The 24,905-nt window shown below is 39.4% G+C and overlaps 1 protein-coding gene across 3 annotated transcripts in view; it reads right to left on the reverse strand.

The window, feature by feature from the left end:
* Positions 1-2,239: 2,239 nt before the first annotated feature.
* LOC125636961 (histone-arginine methyltransferase CARM1) overlaps positions 2,240-24,905 on the reverse strand; it is a 144,679-nt gene continuing 122,013 nt past the window's right edge. For 2 of the 3 annotated variants that reach the window (XM_048850898.2, XM_048850896.2), the window contains 6 exons: positions 21,372-21,453; positions 18,738-18,823; positions 15,043-15,132; positions 12,503-12,640; positions 5,358-5,447; positions 2,855-4,217 (listed from right to left, as the gene is read on the reverse strand). In XM_048850898.2, the coding sequence (XP_048706855.2) occupies positions 3,998-4,217; positions 5,358-5,447; positions 12,503-12,640; positions 15,043-15,132; positions 18,738-18,823; positions 21,372-21,453 (706 nt within the window). In that variant the 3' untranslated portion in view covers positions 2,855-3,997. Of the gene's footprint in view, positions 4,218-5,357; positions 5,448-12,502; positions 12,641-15,042; positions 15,133-18,737; positions 18,824-21,371; positions 21,454-24,905 lie in introns of all 3 variants that reach the window. The other variant, XM_048850897.2, reaches the window with a different exon arrangement.

Here is a 24,905-nt window from a genome sequence, read left to right on the forward strand (position 1 = left end):
CTCTTTTAATGCATCTCTACTTCTAGGGTGAAGAGAAAATAACCAAGAGCAGTTGAACAATAAGCTGTTAAGAAGTATCTCTCCCCTGTGTTACTTCTTCGAGCAGAGCCATCTCAAGGACTCTAGATCCTGCAGAGAATGAAAATTCACCACTCCTAGCTGTGATACTTAGCATGCCCCCCTGTGGTGCTTTTCTCGTGTCTATGGGATGTATGGCAATCTGTCATTTTTATACAAGTTTGAAATCATCATTAAAGAAACATTGGGTTTCACAAGGCAGTCAAATCGATTCAAGTCTCGGGCAGCCCACCACCTTTTCTTTGCTTCCTCCAGACTCTCCAGCCATCCTCTCCCCACTGGTTTCAGCTTCCCGAAGCTGAAGTTCGCTGCATTGAGAGGGCAACTGATGTATATAACATTGTATCACTTTTTAAGTATACATTACCATCATGTTTGTTTTTTGACTCAATCAGATGTTTTCACTGACATTCTAATTTTTAGAATAATAGACACGGAAAGACTTCTAATACTGAGGCTTGTACATTGTACCACTTCAAGATAAATTGTGTATGCTAGCTTCACAGCAGGAAAGAAGAGAACAAAAGAGATTATGAAAAAACTAAGACACACAGGACTGCATTCCTAAATGGGAATGTTGTGTGATGTATATAACTCTAATCTCTTCTTCCATTTTGACTTGCAGTTTGAGAATAAATAGAATTTCTGAACTGAATACAAATATGAATACCAGTTTGACCAGATCATCTTGATTTGCCTCCACCCCCAAAAGTGACTAGTTATGAAATACTTCTCAATTGGTTAGGGTGCATAACAAAGCAGTAATTTCCACAAACTCTGTGTAAGAAGCTAATCAGATACATCAGCCTTTTTTCACTGAATTAAAGCGAGGAAAACTACTTCATATCCCCTGTTTTGGTTTTTTCTCCTTTCATCGCGTTTTATTTTCAGTGTGGTAAGATTGTGTGTGTGTGGGGGGGGGGGGGGGGGGAAATCCAAGAGTAAAGCAAGCAGACTACATAAAGAGGAATCACAGTCTAAGGTTTTTCATTCAGGAAATATTTTTCACTATGTATTCACTTTTTAACAGAGAAGGACTCAAACCAAAACTGTAGGTCCAAATAGCTCTGAATTTTGAAGGAAGTGGTTAAAAATTTTAAGATAGATCCAGATTCAATTTTCACATGTAGTCTTTTTTTTTAATGGCTGGGACAAAAGCCATTGTGAAAAATCCTGAACTGGGGGTGTCTGAAAATTACCTTTCAATCTGAAGTTTGTGGCATAGGCCCATCTCTACCTAAAAATAAATACATAAAATCAAGCCATCAACTAAAGACTAAAGGTGACCAACCTTGATGGCCCCATTATCAGACATTGCTTCAGAAATCTCTTTTTCATATCTGTTAAATTTATACTGCTTTTCTGATATATCATGCCATTCTTATTGTTCATTCTACATATTTCTACAATCAGACAAACTGGCAGTGCTAAATGCTGCTGGAAAAATCCTCTTAGACAAGTAAACACCACTTTTTGCAGGGTATAGTGTTACTGACTTTTACAATTCCATGGCCTCAGACAAACAAAAGTCCATGTTTGATTTTGACAAGTTTCAAAATATGAGCTAACAATTTCCATACTTAGGAAAAAATATTCTTAAAAAAATAATTTTTCAAATGGCTGTCAACATATAGAAAAGCTTCTGAAACCAGAACAGTTTCCTGATGGACCCCGGAAGGGGTCCTTGACTAGGAAAGTCCTCTGGACAAATACAGCCTAATGCCTGGGAGAGACCATGGTGTGGCTGTGGTGGGACTTTTTAGTTGAATGCAGCCTTCCAATTATTGCTAGGATTGTAATCACCAGGCAGGGTCAAATGTGGCATCCATGATTAGCTTGAAATATAAATACTAAAATTAGACATAGCTTTACCTTACTTTATTTCCATTCAGGAATCGGAGAGTGTAGATGCCAATTTGTTAATTCAGCCATTCAAGGGTATCCACAATCCATATATATACACACACACTGTACAGTTCACTTATTGCTCGTTATCCTTGTGGATGGAGTCAGGTTATCTGGAGAGAGACCTCATTAGAAACTGTAGCATGGCCACAAGTTTCTCTCTTGGCCCGCTGTTGCCAGGAATAAAACAAGTTCTCTAGAAGTACTGGACAATCTGCAAGTTCCCACTGAGCTACAGAAACAGTAAAAGCCTCACTTATATCCCATATTTTATTTTTATTGTAAACGGTGTTAGCAGTAAATTTACAAGTGTGTAGTGTTTCACTTTTATATCTACAGAGTAATCAAAGAATATTTATAAGGTGTTCGCAAAGGATCATTTTGTTTCCATGTTTCAGAAAGAACAGAATTAATGAGTCCGTATTTAACATTGGTAACCTGTAAGACCAGCTACAAACATATTGAAACCACCAAGAAACTTGTGCAGGAAACTCCAAGAAACTTACATATGAATATTGTGTTCTGCTTTTAAGATTCTTCAATGTATCACATATATAAACATGAGGTAGGTTTGTTTTGTTAATTTTTTTTTTAAAAAGCAACAAATGTCAACTTTGCTGAAAACCCAAACAAAACCCAACATTTTATATATATCAACAAAGCATTTCAGAACAAAGTAATCTACTGTGTTGCAAATGTGAGCCCAAGCTAAATTTCAGTTTTAAAAACTGGATGGAACTGCAACATTCCCATGTCACACTGCTTGCATAAAATCTTTTATTACAGATATGTACAGTTACAATCTGATTTTGCACAAGGACCAGCAAGCCTATTACTCTGAATACGTTTTCAGTCTTATAGGTTACTTGGCTTGGTGAGAATCTTGTTTCTGTTTTTCATTTACCATATAACAATATATTCTAGGCATACCTAAAAAGAAATATGGATAGGAGAGAACACAGTAGTTAAAATAAAACAGTCTTTGATGGCTGATGGCTCTAACTGAATTAAGCAAATGAAATAATATCTATGTGGCTTTTCTGATTAGGCCTGGGGAGAACAGTTAAACGACAGTCCCTTAATATATATAAGGCAGAATGTCAGATGTAATAAGGGCCCCATAAGACAGGAAATACAGTGGGCTGGATCTTCAGCCAGCATAAATCAGGCTAGTGTTGTGAAACTAGGGTGATTTACATCAGCTGAGGATCTGGATCTGGGTTTGTATTGAAAATAAAATAAAATACAAAGTCACCAGAATGCTACTGCATATGCTAAAATGCAATGTGTTTGCAGAATTTATATGGGAGGTCTTTTTTGCTCTCCTTGTTTACAATTCTTGAGTTTGGTTCTCCATTGCCCTGCCTCCTATGCAAAGGAAGTGAGAAATGCTACCAAGTCAAAATGGTAGCATTTTACAGAGCCGAACCTGCGGACACGGCAGGTAAACAAACTGGCCGGCCCGCCAGGGGCTTTCCCTGCACAAGCGGTGGAACAAGTTTGGGAACCACTGGATTAAAGAAATGATGATGACCTGACATTTATTGCCGGGTACTCCCAGGTATTTTAGGTGAATAAAGTTGCAGCCTAATTAAACCACATCCATTGCCTCCTGTCTTTCTTCTGGTATGGGCAGACAATTGCACTCAACAGGGAAAATGTACATGTCAAATGGCAGGTCTGAGGAAATGCAGTTTTTACACCATGGAGATTTGCTTAGAATCACTGCAGGTTTGCCCAAACAATCTATTTATTTAACTGCATTTTAAAGTATACACAAAGTGACCCATTCTTAAAAAGAGAATCTCGAATGTGGTGCATGTATAAAGGAAAGGGAAAATGCCTAAAATTTCACCACACACATAGGACAGCCTGCCTTGAAAAGCTTACAAAGGAGTCATCATGAAGGTCTAATGAATGTGGGAAACACGTAACGAAATAGGGAAACACCATTTCCCATGTGCACCTCTAAAAAGACCCTAGAAAAATCAATTCTACCATTTCTATTAGTCCATCAATTCTTTATGTTCCTGCTGCTGCAGTGTGAATGTGTGACAAGGAGGAAAAGGCAAGGTGGCAACTGCCTCAGAAACCTACCGCTACCTCCTTCCAAAACAGGCTTACAGATTATGGAAGCAGTCCTCCTGAGGATTTGTGGAGTGGGGAGCAGACAGCCAGCATGCCCCAAAGTGAACAGGAAGCCCTTGGAAACAGCGTCATGAAGGAAGGAATGACTGCATGGAGAGGATAGGCAGCTGTGTAGTAACATCTCCCATTACTTCAGTCACTTCTCTTCATACCTACTATGAGTTTAGCTCCCCAAAAGTCGACTACTCCACATGTCCTAAATTACTGTTGCCCTAAGCAGCAGTACTGAAAAAGGGGTGTGGGCCAACTGCAACCTGCCAGGTGCGCTGCAGCGCGCACTGCTGCTGCTGTCTGTAGGAATGGACAGGCTGTTATTCCCACAGACTCTGCCTTCTGTGAGAGTTGACGGGCCTGCTTCCTGGCTGTTCTGCTCTCCAACTGGCAGCTTTTCCCAAAGGGAACTATGCAGCAGAGAGCAGCCCAACAAAAGCCCACTGAACTGGTTGGGGTGGGTGGTTCTTTCCATATGGTTTTTATAGAGGAAGGTGGGTGCTTGGCACCAGCAACTAATTTCAAATGTGTGCCATGCCTCACTGTATATCTCAATGCAGTTGCAGATTTCTCATGATTCACAGTGATGAGTCACGTGGCTGAAAGGTGCAACTGATTCTATGCGTAAATTAGCACCAAAAAATTCATCACCACATTCTGTGTGACAGACTTTCTGTTCTGCTCAGCCACAGCACTGGACGATTAAGGGGCCTGCACATAGTTTCCCCTTGCAATGCTTCAGTAAAACGTACATGTAATACTGCCTAACTATGAGGAGACCTGTATTCAAATTAAAGACAAGAAAATACCACTGTTTGTTAGCTGTGTTACTGGTCTCAAAAAAACAGTATTAGGACTCAACTTTAGTGCTGACATTTTTAGTCTCAACAGAATGTGTGGGAGGAAAGGGGGTTGTTGGCTATATTATTTATTTTTATGGCCTCATTTACAGAGAGTGCACTGAAGTTAATTTGTTGCACCTGTTTTAATGGAGAGGTTTTTAAACCTTGCCCTTTCCTCCTCAGAAAGAAAAGAAGCACAACTGCTGGTAAGTGTATAATGATGAATAAATGCTAACCTATAGCTGTCTCTCCCTAGTATCTGCAAAAATAAATAGCCTGTAATATCAGAAGCATAGCTAGCAAAAGTGATGCATTTCTGACACAAGGTCTCCCCTACCCTATATTTTACTATATTAAAAATGATGATGTATTTTAGCCAAGAACATGTCTTACCTAAAAAATGGATTCTTTAAATCAAGGATGTTACCAGATTTAAAGCCTGTCTGGTCCACCACAGCCACAATCTGAATGTCATAACTCTGTCTGTATCAAAAAATAAAAGTACAAAAAAGACAACATAACTGATCTACAATTATATCGGTAACATATGAAGTCAAATAATGGCATTGTCAGAATACCTGGGGTTTGAGTTGCAAGCATTTGGTATATGCAAAATGCAAGGGGATCAATACCTCCGATTTCATACATGCTTGACTAAATGAATTCCTTATTCATAGCCAATGGGTAAAATTTACAAAAGCGCATGGAAGACTTAGGACCCAACATCTAAAACAGGCTGCATAATATGCATTCATTGCAACTGAGGCTGACATTCAACAATGAGTTTTGTTGGCCAAAAATGCAGTAAAGATCATTATTTGATCATTACAATATGCAAGCAGTGTATTTCTTGGTGAGTGTATCACACTTTGAGTGATAGTACAAAATAAATGGACAAATAACTTTAGCCACCCAAGTGCAATCATCACCCAGAAATGCATTTTCTGTAGGGACTTGTTACTAGGAAATGGAATTTACACATAAAAATAAGATAAACAGTAAAGATAAGTGCCTCATTTCATAGATCACACTGTTGGTGGCCAGTCCAAAAGCTCAATGTGTGTCCATATTTCTGAATAAAAATCTTAGTATTTGTCTCGAGGCAACACCAGTCTGGCTTGTCATTAAGACCCAGGAAATGCTCCAGGCATTCTGTATTTATTATTGTTATTACTACAGGTTTGTTTGCATGTCACAGAACCATCAAGAACCTCACAGAGTCTGTACTTTCCACAAATTTCAAACCAGTTTTGGGGTTCACAGCCCTAATTCAAGTTGGTGAACCACTTTTCAACTTAATTTAAATCCTCTTTCTCCCGGTTTGAGTCACTATTTAATTTTTTTTTTCCGTAGCAGGAGGCTGAGGACAAGACCCAAAGTTGAAGGAATTATTTTTAGATGTTGGCATTTTTTTTTTTCAGTTTCTACTGCCTTTGGAGATATGCATCTATTTTTGCATCTACATGAAAAAGAATGATTGCCACAGAGGGCTGCTGCCCTGAGCAGGAGACAGAGGACTCTGTGGGAGACTTGGAGGAACCAGCAGCCATGCTGATTGGCCTGGTAGAGGCAGTCCCAGTTGGTCATTTGTGAGGACAGTGTTGTTGTAGCTGTGTTAGTGCCAAGAAATTAGAGAGACAAGGTGGGTGAGGTAACATCTTTTACTGGACCAACCTCTGTTGGAAAGAGTGACAAGTTTTTGAGCTTGCACAGAGCTCAGTGTAAGCTTGAAAGCTTCCCTCTCTTACCAATAGAAGTTGGCCCAATAAAAGATATTACCTCACCCACCTTGTTTCTCTATTAGTGAGGACATCAGATACATGGCTTAATTCAGTCCTGGGCTTCACTGGTATAACCCAAGACAGAGGAAATCTTCCCCTCGGTGGTTGTGGTGGCATAAATTACCCACAACCCCATCTTTGCTAGTGGGCAAATTGCCAACTAGTGCACCCCATAAGTGAGTGAAACCAGACAAGGGGGGAGTATGGTCAGGGCAGATAGGGGATACGTTAGTTCATCTCTTGCTGCTATCAACTGTGCTTTTCGGGGACCATGACTTTGCTTTAAAGCGACTCTCCCCTGGTGGAACCCCCAAGGGAAGACAGCAGTACAAACACTGTTTCTCTTCTTTCAGAGGCAAGTTTCTTCCTTGAAAGAAGTTTCTTCCTTGGGTACAGCAGCCCTTGCTGGTACAGCGAGTACAATTTGTACTCCTTTAAAGAATTAGGGTAAATTGAGCCCTCAGAATGTTGCCCAGCTGAACAGAAAGACTGGAGAGAAATAGTGCCATGTGAATAGTCCAGACCGACTGTGTGCAGTGATAGACCAGAGATAAAATGGTGGCAACGATGGCAGGGGGTATCTGCCCCATGACTGAGGGGGGTATTCAGACTGGAAATCAGGAGAAAATTTTTAAATCAGATAAAATAAGGTGGACACTGAGCCAACGAGGATTAAGCACCTAGCAGATGGTTGATCTAAAAGCAACCTTTTAAGGACATATGAGAAAAGTACTGAAATGGTACCCAGGGCCATTCCTTGTAGATAGTTATCAAAGCCATGTTAAGTAGACTACAAGTTAACATGTAGGTCTGTATTGTTAGAGGATTAAGAATAGATACTAATTGTATTTGTCTGTGTTTACCTACATCTTGTTAGAAGTTAACAATGTAACCAGATTAGTTTGTGGATGCTAATTCCCTTTCATGTCTTAATTACACTATATTATGCATGCAGATGGTTCAGTTAACCTTAAGATCAAGATGTAAGATATTGAAGGAAATAATATTACTTACATTGTCTTCAGCTTAAATTGTCTATGCAATAATAAAATGCCTTGATAGTTTGAATAGCTAATTGCCTTATGTTAATTAACACTACTAGTGTACCTGTGTATACATAGGAAATAGAAGTTTAGCTTTAAAGCAACAACATACACTGCCTCTCTTCATCTGGTAAGGCACTTGCTGTGATGTCTGCTGTCAAGAGGCTATCAGCCTGCTAGAGAACTATAATGGAAGCTTAGGGTCTGATCCTGTTTTAACTCAGATCTGCTTAAATTTTGTCAGGGGAAGTTCAAGCTGCAAGACTGAGGTCTTCATGTCTACTCTAGATTAGCCCTGCAATTTCTTATGGAAGAAGCTGAACAAACTCTACACACAGACTGCCTATTGGACTGATTCTGGAAGGACTTTTACAAATCCGCAGGTTCACCATCTGTGTATGAAACAGACCTAAGAACTTTATTCATATCTATATATACACATAATGATCTTTCAACCATAGTAACTCTCTTTCTTTTCTTGTTTAATAAATCGTAGATTTAGCTAATAAGAATTGGTATAAACGTGTATTTGGGTAAGATCTGAAATATTCATTGACCTGGTGGATAATGTGTCCGATCTCTTGGGGTTGGTAGAACTTTATATATGGCGAATAAGGTTTTAAATAAATCTCAATATATAGACTTGGCTGTCTGGGTGGGAGCCAAAGGCAGGATTGCTTAAAGGTACTGGCTTGGTGAATCTAATTATAAGAATAAACCAGCAGTTTATTTGGGGATCATCTTCCCTATTCTTTGCAGTTTGTCCTGATTGAGCATTCTCAGTATAGCCCCTCCGGTGACCAGAGTCACAAAGGCATACATTTTTAATGGTGAAAGCTATTCACCATTGGAACAATTTACCAAGGGTTGTGGTGGATTCTCCATCATGACAATTTTTAAACCAAGATTGGATGTTTTTCTAAAATATTTGCTCTAGGAATTATTTTAGGGGAGTTCTATGGCCTGTGTTATACAGGAGGTCAGACTAGATGGTCACAATGGTCCCTTCTAGCCTTGGACTCTATGAACTCTATGCAGTCCTTGATTGCTTCTGGCTTCCCAGAGAGCAGAGGTGGAAAAAGTGCCTTAATACGTTTTTGGTTGGCAAGAAGGTTTGACCTTTCCTTTTGCCTGCAAACTTTCCAATTATGTATGCTTTGGTAACCTCCACAATGGATAATTACAATGCATTGTACATGACAGTATCTTTCACAACCATTCTGAAACTTCGTCTAGTGCAGAATGTGGTTGCCTGCTCTCCCCCACATGGAACAGATTACATTGACGCTCCATGGACTGCCCTGGCTTCCACTTCATTACCTGATGCTATTCAATATGTTGCTTTTAACGTATAAAGTCCTGTATCATTTGGGTCATGTAAATCTTCAAGACCACCTCTCTGTGAAGCTGAAATCAGTACCCTTTAGCAACTAGTCTCTATTTTTGTATGTGTTGGTGCTATACACAGGGCACCCTCATTAGTCTAGCAGGGACAGTTTATTGACTCTAGGGCACATTGAAGTCCACCATTATCAATTTACTCATGCTCTTCCTGAGGGGGTAATTTGAGAGGAGTGATCTAAATTTCTATGGAGTTGGGAAGTTCTTTATTATTGTCAGTTGATAATGGTTCAATTGGTATATGCGTATGATTTTATATTTATTTTCTGCAGGATGGATTGATTTAAATCATCAATTTTAATCTTGGTTTGCATTTATAGTTTTTAGTTATTTTACCAAAGAAAGGTTCATTCTCACTGGTTGGTAATCATTAAAGTATGTTGATTTGCAACCAAATTTAGCCTTTAAACTAAATTTGGTACTTCTTTTTGCTAACCACGAAGATATAGTGTATCTATACACATTTATTTAAACACATACACATATATATATTATATATATACACACATTCACATTATTAATTTTTACAGTTTTTATGGTTAGGAAACAGTGAATGAGGCATTTCTTATTTACTAGATGATTTTTGTACTAAATTCCAATTTTCATCCAAATGCATCTATTAAATCCTATTAAAAATGTACAAAACCAGCATTTTAAAATTATTTTTCAGTAATTAAATAAACCAGCCTTAAATGTGCTGGATACATAAGAACAAAACTAAGTTTATCAAAACTTATTTGCATTTCAAACTGATTTATTAAACGAAGGAAGAATTAACTGTAGTTAGTGAGTTGACAGATTGTTTCTGGTCACCATGTGCCATATTTACAAAGGCATTTAGGCACATACATATGTTAAATAGGTGCTAGTGGTATTTTCCTAACTGCCTAACCTGCTTACTGCTTTTGAAAATTCAGCTAGTCACTTATCTACATCTTTAGGCACCTAAATATCTTTGAAAATCTAGTTTCGTGGCCTTCAAATTTTTAGAATTAATAAATCTCATCTTCTCCCACCAGGCTTTTATTCACAGACTGGAAGAAGAAAATAAGCTTTCCTGCTTTTTCAGCTCCCAGTCAATTTCTCAACTTTGAATGAACTAGTCCAAATGAAGAAAAAGATATTCTCTCTGCACCTGCAAGTTACCATGAAACCAAAAGTAATTGAGGTAAAAAACTCTTTGGCCTAACAGAAACTGGAAGTACTTAAATTTGGAAAAATGTAAAATATCATCATTTGCTCTATTGTAAAGACTGAAACAATACAGAAACTTAATGCAGTATATGATACTGTGACCTATATAAAGTTTGAGTGGACCTCTAAATTTAAAATGTTTTCTTCCTGATTCTGTATATAATTGAAAAAGAAGCACCCTTGAACTCATTACATTTTGAGGGAAGCTCATTGATGCACCAGACTTTTAAAAATTATTTGAATGACTTTATTAGATTATAGTGAATTTTGGACTTAACATAGGTTGTCAATTGAAAACAGGTTTATTTTCAAAAAGAAATATCTGTTTAATGTAAATAAAAGCATGTGATTTTTTTCTTTTTTTAAATCATGGATTTTTATCCACCCTGATTTGCACACACTAAATAGCCAATCACAAGCACATGTATAAACAGAGTGGGTGTGGATAGACTTTCAGACACCATAGTGACAGGTCTGTATAAAAAACTAAATAGATAAAAAGAATCAGTTTTAAGGATTCGCTAAGTGTCAAGTTTGCTTCTACCTATACTTTCATCTAATCTTTGCCATCAATATAAAACCCAGTCCTTAAATCCTTAATCCAGCAAACCTACCAATGAAGTTGGGCCAAAAATCCATCAAAGAAAGCCAAGATACACTGGAACTTCCAGAAAGCTTACTACAGTTCATTTGCCAAGGCAGAATTGGAAGGAAGAATATAGTACTACGTAATTATAGTAGCGGCTGTGTGGTCACTTTGTGCAGCACACTGGTTCTCTCTCTACACATTTAGTAACTGATACTTTTTACTTTTGAAAGGGACGTATTGTGACTTGTGTGATTTATCTCCTTTAAGGAGAGCTCCTAATCCAAAAGCTTGCAAACTGGAAAAAGTCCCACGTTGGGCATTTATTGCAGGTGTGAATGAAGTGCTTTGTGAGTGCTTCTACCAGTTTTGATCTTATGAGAACTCTCTGAACTCATAAGGCACATATCCAGAGCTAAACAACAACAACAAAATGATTCACATTTCTATATTTGCTTTCAATTACAAGCACACATGCAGGTGTGCTAGATTGAAATGAATCAGCTGTGCAAACCAGTCTCTTCAGGGAATGTTTTCACAGCAGAGCATAAGGGTGATACTTCTCAACTCCCATTGACAGCAAAAGAGTAGGAATGCAGCTAACTAACTTTGTACTGACAAAAATGTACTCCTTAGAGAACCATCCTCTTCACTAGCCACACTAAAAGGGGAAAGTTGTGTCTCAGTGATACAGGAGTAGTGTCGTAAACAGGGAAAAGTGTGTCCATAGGAAATCCTTTTCAGAAGTGAAAATTAGCAAGGATATAGCACCACCTCCACTTTACTTGTCCCTAACACAAGATTCACTAAGGGGAAAAAATACAAACATTCAAAATCTGCAGAGGAAAAATGTTGCACTGAAAAAATGAGGGTGATGAATGCACAATGAGATATCTCAAAAACCATTGACGAACTGGGACAGCTGTGCACTTCAAACCAAAGAAAATGCTGCTTCTGACAATGTTTTTCCTTCCATGAAAATCAATTTTGCTGTGTAAATTTGGGATTGTGTGGACAGGCAGATGCTTATAGGCATTGAAAGCTGATCTGATCTTTAAATTGGTTGATAAATCAAGTCATTTGGCAGATGTACATTGAGCTAGTAAAAAGAAAAGGAGTACTTGTGGCACCTTAGAGACTAACCAATTTATTTGAGCATGAGCTTTCGTGAGCTACAGCTCACTTACACGGCTGTTACTCTGGAAATTGAGCTAGTAGTTTTTCCAACCTCCCCATGATACATGGAAATACTCCTTCCACATTTTGGCAAGACATGTTTCCTCTGGGCACCACAATGAAGGGTGAATTTATACCCTACAGTCTTGGATGCAGAGATGCGAAGCACTAAAACAGACCCTGTGCAGCTTGACTTTTCCATTTCCCCAGCTTGCTAAACTGTATATCTGCATCCCTGATTTTACCTCGTCCAGTCTCTATGCTACTAACTTCCCCAATGGGTGCAGCATTTTGGAGAACCTCAGCAACAGAGGCACACCACAATGAGAAGTCTCCTGGAGTTGCTTTGCCACTTACCGTTTATTCGCTACAAACAGGACTTTCCCTGAGAGAGTTTCCCCTTCTTTCGCAAAGAGGGGAGTCTGAAGGAGGCAGCGTACTTGATACCAGTGAGTTAAAGGTTCCGTCGGAGCAGTTGACAACCAAACAGTTACCCTAAAAAGAAAAAAAAAAAAGATACATAGGCTCCTTCTCATTTGCTCTGTTAGACAGCAACACAATTTTGGAAGGGAATTTATGAATGATGGGTCCCATAACTGTCTGTTATATACTTTAAGCTACTTATGAACCAGTTGTGCAAAATGCTAAATTCCTGATTTACAAGTGTCACTGATTTACCTCCATACCTCTTACCTTCTCACATCTAGTATGACAGACCCATATAATTAAGGTTCAATTCTGCACCTGAAGGATGTGAAATGGGCAGCCATGCATCAGGGCATACATACTCAGCAGGTTTGCAGGCAGCAACTGAATTAAAAAGTACTTGATAGCTGCCCTAAGGCCTCCAACTTCTCCTCCAGAAGTAACATCACAGCTGGGCTTCACGTAGTCCTGCTGGGAAGAAGACTATTGCCTTCTACTGTCAGATAAGTGCTATTTTTCTAATCTGAGGGACTTTCTTCCCATTTCCCTTCTCACTGAAACAGCATTTTGTAAAACAGCTCCCTGGAAAGCCATGCAACGAATATTGAAAGAAAAAAAGGGAGAGGGCCATTTCGTTTTTCTATCAGGGAAAATTGGAAAGATTATTATTGATTATAGTTTGTCTCAGTGGGAACAGCAGGAAGGACAGGAAAGATAGAATGAAAAAGGAATTCATTTATTCCTCCAGTCCTCTTTCTTTCATTCATAAACTATTATTAGTCAGTGGACACTATTCCTTGTGTTAAAAAGCCAGAGGAAATGTGTGTTAAACTTGCACAGTGACTAGTCCTGAAGGGATCCTATTTGATTTTTGTTGTCGTTTTTAAAACTTTAAAATATCCATCTGCCTTCAAAGAACAATCAAAAATCTGGGGATTTGGTCCATGATGAAGGCAAGGCTTCAAATGTAACAACTCATGTGTCTATTCTAACCTGTACTGTGTTTGTAATCCTGGTATCTGCGCACCTAGCCAATGTCGATTCAAAACAGATGCTCCCTACAGGACCAGTATTCTCTACTCTCTCTATTTCCAGGAAGTAAGATGTCCATTTCTCCCCCATCTTCCCTCTGTTTTTTTTTTTTAATCTAATTAAGGGAAATGATGGCAAAGAGATGGGATTGTCCTGAAAGTAGTAAAGTTTGTGGTCTTTCCTTTTTACTGTGGCAAGGAGTTCCCCTGCAGAGGACCACCCACTGAGAATGTCCTGTTTCCAGCTTTCATGCCTCTGGCCAATGAGATTTCCATAAGTCTCGAAGGAGCCTGTGGTTGTAAAGATAGGGGCAGCCTGTGAGATATCCCCCGTCCAGCCCATTGAGAGCTCTGAATACTAAGAACAGGAATTTAAACATTATTCGATATTTAAACAGTTATCTGATGCAGTGATCAAAGTCCCACTCTTGTCAGCCTATGTTGGTCAGCAGACAGGCTGCTGCATTCTACACCAAAATGGACGCTTCTTTGGTTGATATGTTTCAATCAGCTCCCACATAGCTGGAAACTTTCTCTGCTGCTTTGTGCCACGTGGGGCTAAAGACAGGCTCTATTCCGAATCCGCTTGCCAGTAAAATTCAAGTTATACAGTAAACTACTACTTTAAAAAAAAAAAGAGAGAAAAAGAAAAAAGAGAATGTAATGTTATTAGAAAAACCCTTACTCGGTGAGCCTTATATCAGGGGCCGATGAAGGGTATTTATCAATAAAGACAAAAAGAAAATCAAATAATTAAAGACTTAGCTTCCCAGGGTCTGGTAATAATTCTTTGTTTCCTGAAGATGTGTCCAATTCTTATCAAGTTATTTAATGTAAAAGAAAAATCTCCCTCCCTCACCCCCTCATAGGACATGCTTTTCTGTTAGACTGAGGGTGACATTCTCTCTGATGTGGAGAAGTTTACTCTTCTTTTCCCCGGTGCAGCTCCACCACTTACTTTCCAGAATAGTAAGTAGCAGCACCAAGCACAGCAGGTTCCAGCTGCTCTCTTGAGATGCCTCTGGCCCCCAAGCAAGCCCAAGCCCAAAGTGAACAATCACAGCACATGTTCCTGTTCTTCCCCATAACACTGAACAGTTACACTCAAATAGGGCAGTAATCAAGGAGTTGGTTTTTGTGCAGAAAGATATGGGGATGACACCTAAGAGAAAAAATACTGAAACATCCCAAACTATCACAATTCCTGAACATACCCCACATAAGGTAACAGCAAACAACCCCAACCCACAAACTGCTGGAGGGAAGAATGTCAATGCTGTGTTGTAATTCTCATGGTTGCTACCTCAAGAAGGCATTACCTACTGGGAATAATATGACAAGTTCAACATTAAAGTAAGATCACACCTTCCTGCATGAATAAGGAGGTAATTTTTTCTGTGTTTAATGTTTCATGGGAATGATTAAAAAAAATATACATACAGTGATCCCACAAATGCCACGTCAAACCAAAAAGCCAGGCCGTGGATTAGTCCGGACTGCATCATCTGGAAAACGAAGGGGATTTCCACTCTGCAGGAGGAAAACTAGAATGTTGCCAGGTTAACATACAAACGTAGTTCAGACAAAATTCCAACAGAAACATTCTACTGAAATGTGTCTGGTGGTGTTTTCCACACCTTTACCACAACAATTTGTGCTTGAATTGTCACATCCCAGATAAAATCAGTTTAAAAAAATTACACTGGATAATTTTTTTACGTCATTTAGAAACATTTGGCTTGATTTTCAGAAATGCTGAACAACTGCAATTCCTAATGAAAAATCCAAGTGCTCAGCACCTCTAAAGTTAGGCCATTAGCTGTTCTGTATGCACTCTGCAGCTTAAACCTGGGCTACTGCATTTTGGGTCAATAATCTAGACTACTGTGAGTACAGGGGGTGGGTGGGAGAGTCTTTTGTTTTTTAATATAAGGGATGCTCAAATACGGTTTTACAAACATAAGTCTGTTAAATTTTTAACAGTAGCTGCAGAAATTCACTTCTCAGAAGCAATAAATCCAGAATAATGACAGCGAGCTATTTGTAGGATTATATAACACCTGCAATGGTCCGTGGTACTTTTAAAAGAAAAACAAGTGATGTGTGTGTGCGCATGTATGTACACATGTGAGAGATTCTCTGTACCTTCTCTCTTTTTCCCCACAATTAACACAGTTAGAGTTTTAAATAATGTTTCAAATTCAACCACTGCCATATTTCTCAAAACTTTCATTAAAAATCTAGATGGGAAAGCTCTTCACCTACTATTAAAGGCAACAATCTTAAAAAGATTTAAGCATGTGCTTGACTTTAAGCATATAAGTGGATTCCTTGGGGATCTTTACCATTCCACCAAGACAGCCACTGAAAGTGGAACAGAAGAGACATGCATTCCCATCCCTTCTAAAATCTCTTACAGCAGAGTCAGCATTGACCAGAAATCCAATTTTTTGTAAGGAATATGAACTCAACCTTCTTAATAAAGCTGATCAAAAAATTAAATTTCTATCCTACTGAAAATTCTGATATTTCAACATCTTTTTCCCATCTCAAATCAGGACAAAAAGTCAAAATATCAAAACTTGTTCTGAAAAAATATTGTAAAATGTTTTGGAAAATAAATTAAAAAATGTTGAAATGCTTCATTTCAGCTTTTCAATTAAAACTAAACATTTCATCACTCCCCCGCTGAAGCGTGACATTTTGAGTTGAGTCAATATTAACCTGTGCATCTGCCCGAGCCATGGGACTTCCAGGATGCGATGGCAACTCAGTGCACAGACAGACTGTAGTGCCTCATGGGACGTATAGTCTGGCTGGAGAGCAGGTTCCACAGAAAAGAATGGGGCCATGAGAGACCTGGAACTACAACTCCCAAGGGGCCCTCAGTAGTGCAGGCAGATGCAGAGATTAAGGTTGACCTGAAACATAATGTTTAAATTTTACTGACAGAAAACTCCACTAAAAATCTATCTTTTCCTGCAGAAAAACTTCTATTTAGATTGGGGTCATATTTCCTGCAAGAAAATATTTTGTTAGAATTTTTTTTCAAACAGCTTTACTCCTGAGCCACAGGCAAGAATGCTGCTAATTAAGCCAACAGGCAGAAGAATATTACTTCACTTCACCTCCAGGATTATCACTAAGTAAGGCAGTACTTCTGGGAATAACATATCATTGGCTAAATAGCTGCACTCAAATCTCTGCCATTCCTAGGAATATGAACCATAAAACTAACACTTGGAAGGAATGGTAATAATCAAAATAGTGATGTTCACCAGTTTAGAGGAAGCTGTGGATAGCATACTTAAATATTTCTTGTGAAACTCACTGAAGCAAGCCAGCATACTAACCAGGTGAAATGGGGAAGCAATTCTCTCTCACTAGACCATGCTATTGTGCCATAAAATACAATTGACTGCAACTCCTAGTAGAACTATAGGAGGTCTGAATTTCACTCAAAAGAGCCTGGCAGATGTGTGTTGGGAGTCTGTGTGTGTCTGTAGTTCCTGTGGTGTTCCCTGGAAGAGACCCTAAAGTTCTCCCATTCCGGTAGGGTACACCTCATTCCAGTCATGTGCCTAGGAGCTGTCAAGCTGCACAGTGGCCTAAAGTTTTAGGGGGAAATCCTCAACGAAAAGTTTAGAGGCAGGCGGCAGCCAAGGAGGCACCATTAGGAAGTTAAGAAGGTGCAGCTGAGCCTTTTTAGTCTGAATAATTTAAAGAAGAGAGTTAAGAGTTACTCCAAGAAAGGAGAGGGATATGCAGGACAGGGGGTTTGTGATGATGCTACCAAGTCAAATGGGGATTGGAATCTTTCACGGTATGTAGAATGCACAGTGGGGCTTGGTCTATCACCAGGATGAAAAGGGCTCCTGCAAATAGTCTACAGAGAAACAACTGCTCCCTGGTATACAGATGATGTCTTTCTATATTGAACTTGCTTGACCCAATCTCTCTCTCTCTTTGCGGGAATGAAAACATATACAAAGACTACTCCACCAATGCCTTTTACAATTAATTAATCTAAAGCCAAACAGCAACTACCTTCCCTGATCCCTCATTCACCCACCATTTTATCCAAGTGGCATTATTCTTCTTGGTGCTAGAGGTACTGCACAAAACAATGGAGCTGTTATGAATGTTGTTTCTACACCATCAAGCTTTCGTAACTTAAACATTGCTGTACAAAAGCTATTTTTCAAAGACCTTATTAAAAGAGAGAAAATACATTCTTGAGTCAGGATAATCATAAAAACTAGTACAAAATTGCAGTGATTTTCTAAGGCTTGTCAAACAAAAGGCTCTGCATTGTTAAGATGCTGAATGAGCTGGCAACATATTCAGTCTCATAATTTCTACTGAATATTGAAAACAAAAACTAAAAGAACTTCAGGAATAGGAGAACTCAAACGGAACCTCTTAACCATACATATTTTTAATACAAATCTCAAGCAGGCTGCATATCACAGTGACTGTCTGTATCAACAAAATCACCACATAATTCGGCACAAGCGGTGGCAATCTGTGCACAGCACATTTCCCCACTGAGATTCAGTGTTAGCTTCAAAGTTCTCCTGATGCCCAAGGAAACCTTTCCAAGTCTTGTTTTCACCTCCCTCCCTGGCAGGTTGTGAGGATTAATGAATGTCTGTAAAGACCTCTGAAGATGAGAAGCCCTAGCTAATAGGGATGTGTGTTGTGAATAATAATCTCTCCAATGGCCTGAATCTTGGCATATCTGGGGGGACCTCAATGTTCCTAAATATCAGTAAATGTCATCCTTAACCCTGCAGAATGGTCCCTCTTCTTGAAGAAAATAAACACACAAGCTATTATTTTCCCTCCCCTTTAGAGGGATTTTTCTTTTCTTAGATTTGTTCCCAATAAACTACCTTTAATGAAAATCCTGCTGCCTCAATACCAGTTACTGAACAAATTTACTACTCTTGATGTTGCATCTGTGCCGCTGTTGTAGGGGGTAAGAGGGCACTGCAGGTGATAATGCTGATATTTTGCTAGAGCCATGCAAGTAATGTTCCATGGACCACAGCTCCAGCCAGAGCCAACAGCGTCTTCTAAAAACACAAATAATTAAAAAACTGAGTAAGAATAGGACACTGATCTATACTAACCTATGCAAATCTTCCTCTTCAGCTTCTGTAAAGTTAACAGTGTACTTCACTGTCCGAGCCATCAAAATTCTGATGTCAAAAGTGTCCTGAGGGGGAAAAAAAAAGTCACAAATGTTATCATTTTGTCTTGCCACCTTCTAAACTAGGTATCTGACAAAAAAGAAGATATCTTTATTTTAATGACAATGCTCTTTAACAGCTCTAAAAAACATTCTACTAGAGTTTACATTAGTATTATTTGCAATTAATGCATTTGATAGCTCACTTATGTTACAAAACTTTTTTAAAGACCCTGCTAAATCATACAGAAACACTTTTCATTTTGTTTTCACCAACACACACACAAATAATTCATGTGGCCTCCTCTACCACACGTACAATGTTTGACCAATTATAGAATTTTGGAGATATGCTGAAGAGTTAACTACAATTACATGAGAATCAAAATTAATTATGCAGAATAGTAACCAGGCTAGGAGCAGTCAGTACACCCGTAATTGAAAACATCTTTTTCCCACCTCTTTTTGTACATCCACTAATCCAGACCCTCCACGGACTCAAACTCCCAGTTGGTGCTAAAATCTTAGCACAAACTCTGCTTGTGATATACACTGAATTTAAAAACTGAGTCCCAATGGGGAGTGAAGTGTATGTATGGGGAAAAGGCACATCCCAAGGTGTTTTTTTTTTCTTTTTAACAATTGTGTGTGATTTATAATAATACACTCTATTATTGATCTTAATGGAAGGGCATAAATTAAGAAAACAAAGGCTTATAAACCAAGCACACATCTTTGCATATACATATATATCTTACATAGGACATGCTTTACCTCCACAGATCAGCTTCATTCTCTAGTGGACTGCCAGAAAGCGTGACATAACCAACATGGTGTGCATGTTGGAGTGTTAGGTTGAATAGCTACAGAGAGCTCACAAAGGGCTGGTGGCAAAGTCTTGAAAAGCTCAAAATTTAAATGGAAAATAAATTTTGTTACTTTTTGCCATTTTCCAACCAAATGGAGTCAGGCCTGATGTCAAAGAGAGAGAACAGAATTGAAGAGGTTCATTCTGAGGCAGCCAGTAAATAGGAACATATGTAAAAAAAGAATGGTTGTCTTTATATAGAAACCTGGCTACTGGCTTGATTTTTTTATTTTGTTTTAATTTGTGTGGTAGAGGAGGGAAGGGAGAAACAAAGGTATAATGCAAATTCCAGCTGAAAGCTGCAATGCCTCTTTTAGGGATTGTGACCCCGCGAGGGTTGGGTGGAGAGAGAGCCATTTACATGCAGTGGACAAGGAAGGGACTGTTCGGAACTGTGAAACCATGGAATTGACAGGTTTAATGCTTTTGGAAAGGCACCAATATCCCTAAAACCCAGGAAAACAAACTAGAAATGGCAAGACCTGAGTGGTTTAATGATAAGCAGCAAAGAAACTAATGACTAGAAAGTTGTAAAAACTAAAGAGCTTTGGGAATCTAGTTTTCTTTTAATTCTGTAACAAAACCCACACAGGTTTGTTTAAAAAATCATCAGCAGCTTGTAAAGGTAGGGCAGTGGTGGCGATGGTTTGAGAGCAATCAAACTAAAAGGTAGAGGGACAAGCTAGGTTTCCTCTTTTAGCAGGGTACACAAGGGGCAAACAGCTAATGTTGAGCTTATGTCTGCAGCTGAGGAAGCTCTGGGTCTATAGACTAGGTAACTTGAATTTATTGTACTGATATTCAAGTTACGGTTTTCAAACATAATATCCCAAACTGGGTACAAAGTCCTGACAACATAACAGACTGACGTGGGCATAAGTGGTGATCCCTGGAGAAACAGAGCAGCAGTTTAGGTTAAAGAGAGCTCAAAAGTATTAATTTTCAAAGCCAAAACCAAGTGCATTCAGTCCTATGACCTGCCTGAGATTTTGCAGAGTGTCAACTGGAGTTCCTTGGATTGCAAGTTTGCTTTGAAAAGTTGTCTTCTCAGGAGCTCAGCCAATGCCAGGACCTTATTTACTATTAGAGCGCAGGTGAAGGGGACAGAAATACGGATAAGGGAGCTGTGCTGCCAAGGATGTAGGGGTGTGGGGGGGGAATAGGGGCAGGTAAGCCACAAAGATAGCTGGGCTTTTCTGGAGGATGCCCTAGAAACCAGAGGATCTGCAGGTTGCATTGCCCCCTTTCCCCTTGAGGAAAAACTGTAAGTATAAACTCATTGCACTTTCTGTTCCAGAGTTTTTCCTATTTTTTCCCTCCAAGAGGGTGGCATGTAACACATGACCTTTGAACAATCTCTCTGTTGGCATTCACACCAGTAAATGTAGATAAGCAAGGAGGAGACAGGATGCCATGAGGATCAAATCATTACAGTTTGGCATACTACATATGAAGTAGCTGCCACAGGGGCATACAACTCTGCACTTCTGTTATTCATGACAAAAGAGGAAGCCAGGTATAGTACAAACAGTAATTAACCTCTGACAGGGATGCTCCTGGTTCTAACAGAATTGGTCACTGGAAACCAAAGTTCTGTACACAAACCAAATGACACTATACAGCTACGGTTCGAGCTCTCCTAGACAGAGTACTGCAAAACTTTATGGAGGGGATGAGATAGGCAAGAGAGAGAGAGAAAATACTTACTACGATAGGTTGTCGGAAGTACTCATCCACTGCTGCACTGCGGAGACTGGATAGATTGACCCCATAAAAACACTGCTGGTACCTACAGACAGTAATGTGTAGTAAAATATTTAGTGGAAGAAGTCTCTTGGGGCTTTCACACCCAGAGGATCCATGCACAATTGTGTCTCCAAACTGATTGTGAAGTGTGGCTGAACCCTTAAACCCCTTCCTAGAATTTGTGGAGAGCTCAAATCATCTCTGTCCCCACCCCACTCTTCAGCCCCCCACTCCACATATGCCCGTTACAGGTTATTTCCTGGCATCAGTGAAATCCACTGCTGGTTAGACTATCTTGTGCATTCTTCCAGGCTGAGGAATCTGATGCCATCAGCTGAACTCGCAAGAGACCTCTCTGCATCAGGAAAGGGCTCCCACACTTCACCTCTTACTGGCATGGCACAGAATCCACAGACCAAGGGAGTGGGAACTAAGGTGGCTTTAAGCTACCTTTGTGCACTCCCAATCCTGGGCTGCTCTAGGAACTGGAGAGGCTTCTGGAACAACCGAAAACTGCCCCGAGGGCATATGCTAAGTTATGGCAGCCTCCCTAGGCTGCCTTGTTGGCTGCAGTGCTGACCAAAAACCCTACAGCAATGCAGGGTGCAGTCCCACCCTGACACACCCCTGCAGCCCTCACCATGCCCCCTAAGCTTTCAAGGGTATCCTCTGAAGACAGCTTATGGCTGTCTCCACAGTGCCTGTGCTGAGTGGAATTGTCATATAAAAGGCTTTTAGGGCCCCGACACATGGCTCTGGCCCTTTTACCAGGCATAAAGGGGTAAATGGGTGTGAGGATCTCACCCTAAGTGAATAGGAATTTTTTTAAACAATAGAGACAAGTTACATGCGCAGCTGATCCAACTGTGCCAAGCCCTCACTGACAGCAAATCCAGGCCCCCTGTAAAACTCCTTTGAAATCAAAAATATCTGCCTCCAACAACTACCCAGAGTCTGAGGTTTGACGCACTTATCAATCCACTGGAGCACTGAAAAAGGCTAGAGACACTCATTAAAGCCCAGGAAGATTCAGCAATTCTCTGGCAATATAAACATAAAGATGTCTGCAACCGAGGCAAATTTCTGGTGATGAAATCATCATCCAGATGCAAAATAAAGGTCTCAAGTCTACTGCAGTCTCTGAAAACACCTTAGGAGAATGCTTAAAACCTCAAATTCCTGTTTTAATTTGAAAGACATCATACAAATATTTTAAATATTGTCTGGATTTTTTTTTCAAAACACAATTTTAATGCTTAAAACAGGTTAAGAATGCCCCTTTCGGATGTATTAACTTTGCTTTAAAATATTAACTTAATTATTTAATCTGCTACAATGTGAACTGTGTCCTATGTCCCATTTCCAAGTGAAAGATGCTTAAAGTGAGTACTGTACTTCTCTTCTTAATGGTAAGCGTAGCAGAAGAGATCATCTAATACCACCAGTGACAGGAGATCTTCTACCCCTTTTCAGCATGATTACTGATGCACAACTAGAGAACCTCTTATCTATTATGGCAGAAAGATCAGTTAATCAATTGAAAGCTCCCCCATTCATATGGAGGGAGCATAAGAATTTCTGTGTATCTCAGTGGTTGGTAATAAACACTGGCCCACTCTTCCTTAAAGTTAAGTCTGTGCAGTATTATTCAATGGAACGTCCATTCAATGAAATGAATTATCTGGAGATACTAGAGAAGAAAGTCTGCCTCTCATTTAAGCTGGGGGCAGTCACAAAGTATGCCAAAGGCAAAGAACAGACTGTTTTAACCACCTGCAGTATATTTATGCTTCGTACCTATCTTCAGAAGGCTTCTTACAACAGAAAGAGTGATCTCCTCTTGTAAGATACGTTGCAAACAATCACCCTTTCCAGAAATGTGCCATCCTTGACTTTGACCCAACACAAGTTAATAAATCTGTGTTTGCGTTAACTATTTCATCCTTCTTTCCCTCCATTAATAAACAAATTATGCAAACTCCTAGTAACTAGTGATATGACATGCACCAGGATTCTGTGATCAGGTTTTTTGCACCATTTCACAGACCTGATGTTTTCACAAGAGCCAACTCAAACTGCAGTTCCAGCCATTTCATTTACTCTTTTGTTGCTTACAGCAAATGGGACAAAAAATGTGTAAGATCTGCAGCAAAACCCTCTTCAGACACGATTAGCTATATAGGAAGGATTATTAAACATACAGCAAGCAGATTTTCTAAAAAACAAACCAGGGAGTTGAGTGAAAAGGGAATTTGGAGGCATGGAATTTTCTGCTTATACAGGCACTGGCTAGCACTAAACAGCACAAGCTGGCACAACTTAAATGACTAAAAAAGAGCAGATACACAGCCTAAATTTGCTGGGGACCCTGTGCCCAGCTCTAGGACTGTACTGGATATATCAGTATATCTTAGTACAAAGAGAAGACACCAGGGGATAAGTGAAGCAGTGGTAAAAACATTGCACTTTCACCTCTAGAGACCTGGGTTTCAACTTTTGGTTCAAGGTTCAAGTGAAGTTAATTTGTTTGTCTTTCCACTTAAACACCTGGTCCTGCAAAGTGCTCAGACACTCCAGGAGTTGCTAGATACCTTGCATAATCAATCCCCGCTGGACACCCATCCACACTGAAAGACCGCTGCATGATTTAGGATAACTTAGGATATGAACAGTTGTGCTCTGGAAACTACCAGGGCTGGAAAAACTCCAATGTTGCAGGTGCATTGGATTATCCATGTAAGCTCATGTAAAGTATGTAAGAGTTTATCCAGTGTTGTTAGCCCAACATTTACATGGCAAATTTGTTCAAGATTTGTTCAAGAAAAGGAATGAGCTGTTGAAACATTGAGGAAAGGATCCCGTTACAAAGACTGTAAGCTCTTCGGGACAGAGACTCTTAGTTTATTTTTGTACAGCTTCCAGCACATTGAGGTTCTAATCCTGACCTGGCACTACTGAAATACAAATAATAAATAAACAAATAACAATGATCATGATGGGGAAGTGAATTAAGTTCCCAGATCCAGTTATCTGTGAAGGACTTCCAGACCTGAACGATTAGGATCTTTCACTTCTATCATTCTCTTAGCAACCCTGTAGTGACTGGTTCTGAGTATTCACCTGAATAATTGTATCAGTGTGCAATATTATAGGACACAATGTATGTATTACATCTAGACGTCATTTTGCAGGTCTGGATATTTATGTTAAGAAACTGGATGTAGATAACGTCACCAGAACATCAGCAGTTAAGAGCTTGTGCCATTAATTAATGGCAGGGACAAGCAGATTTTTTTTTGCCATTAATACAGATACTATATACATACTGTATATGTAAAGACAGATATAGACAGAATATTTATGTGTACATCACACCATTTGTATTCCCCACTTGTAAGCTGTCAAATAGAGGTCTTACATTCCCTAATGATGGAGATGAAGCATCACAAGCAACCTTAAAGTGAAATGCTTGGATACTGCCAATAACATCTAGTT

The sequence above is a fragment of the Caretta caretta genome, chromosome 5 (genome assembly GCF_965140235.1).
Source record: "Caretta caretta isolate rCarCar2 chromosome 5, rCarCar1.hap1, whole genome shotgun sequence".
NCBI classification, from domain to species: Eukaryota; Metazoa; Chordata; order Testudines; family Cheloniidae; genus Caretta; species Caretta caretta.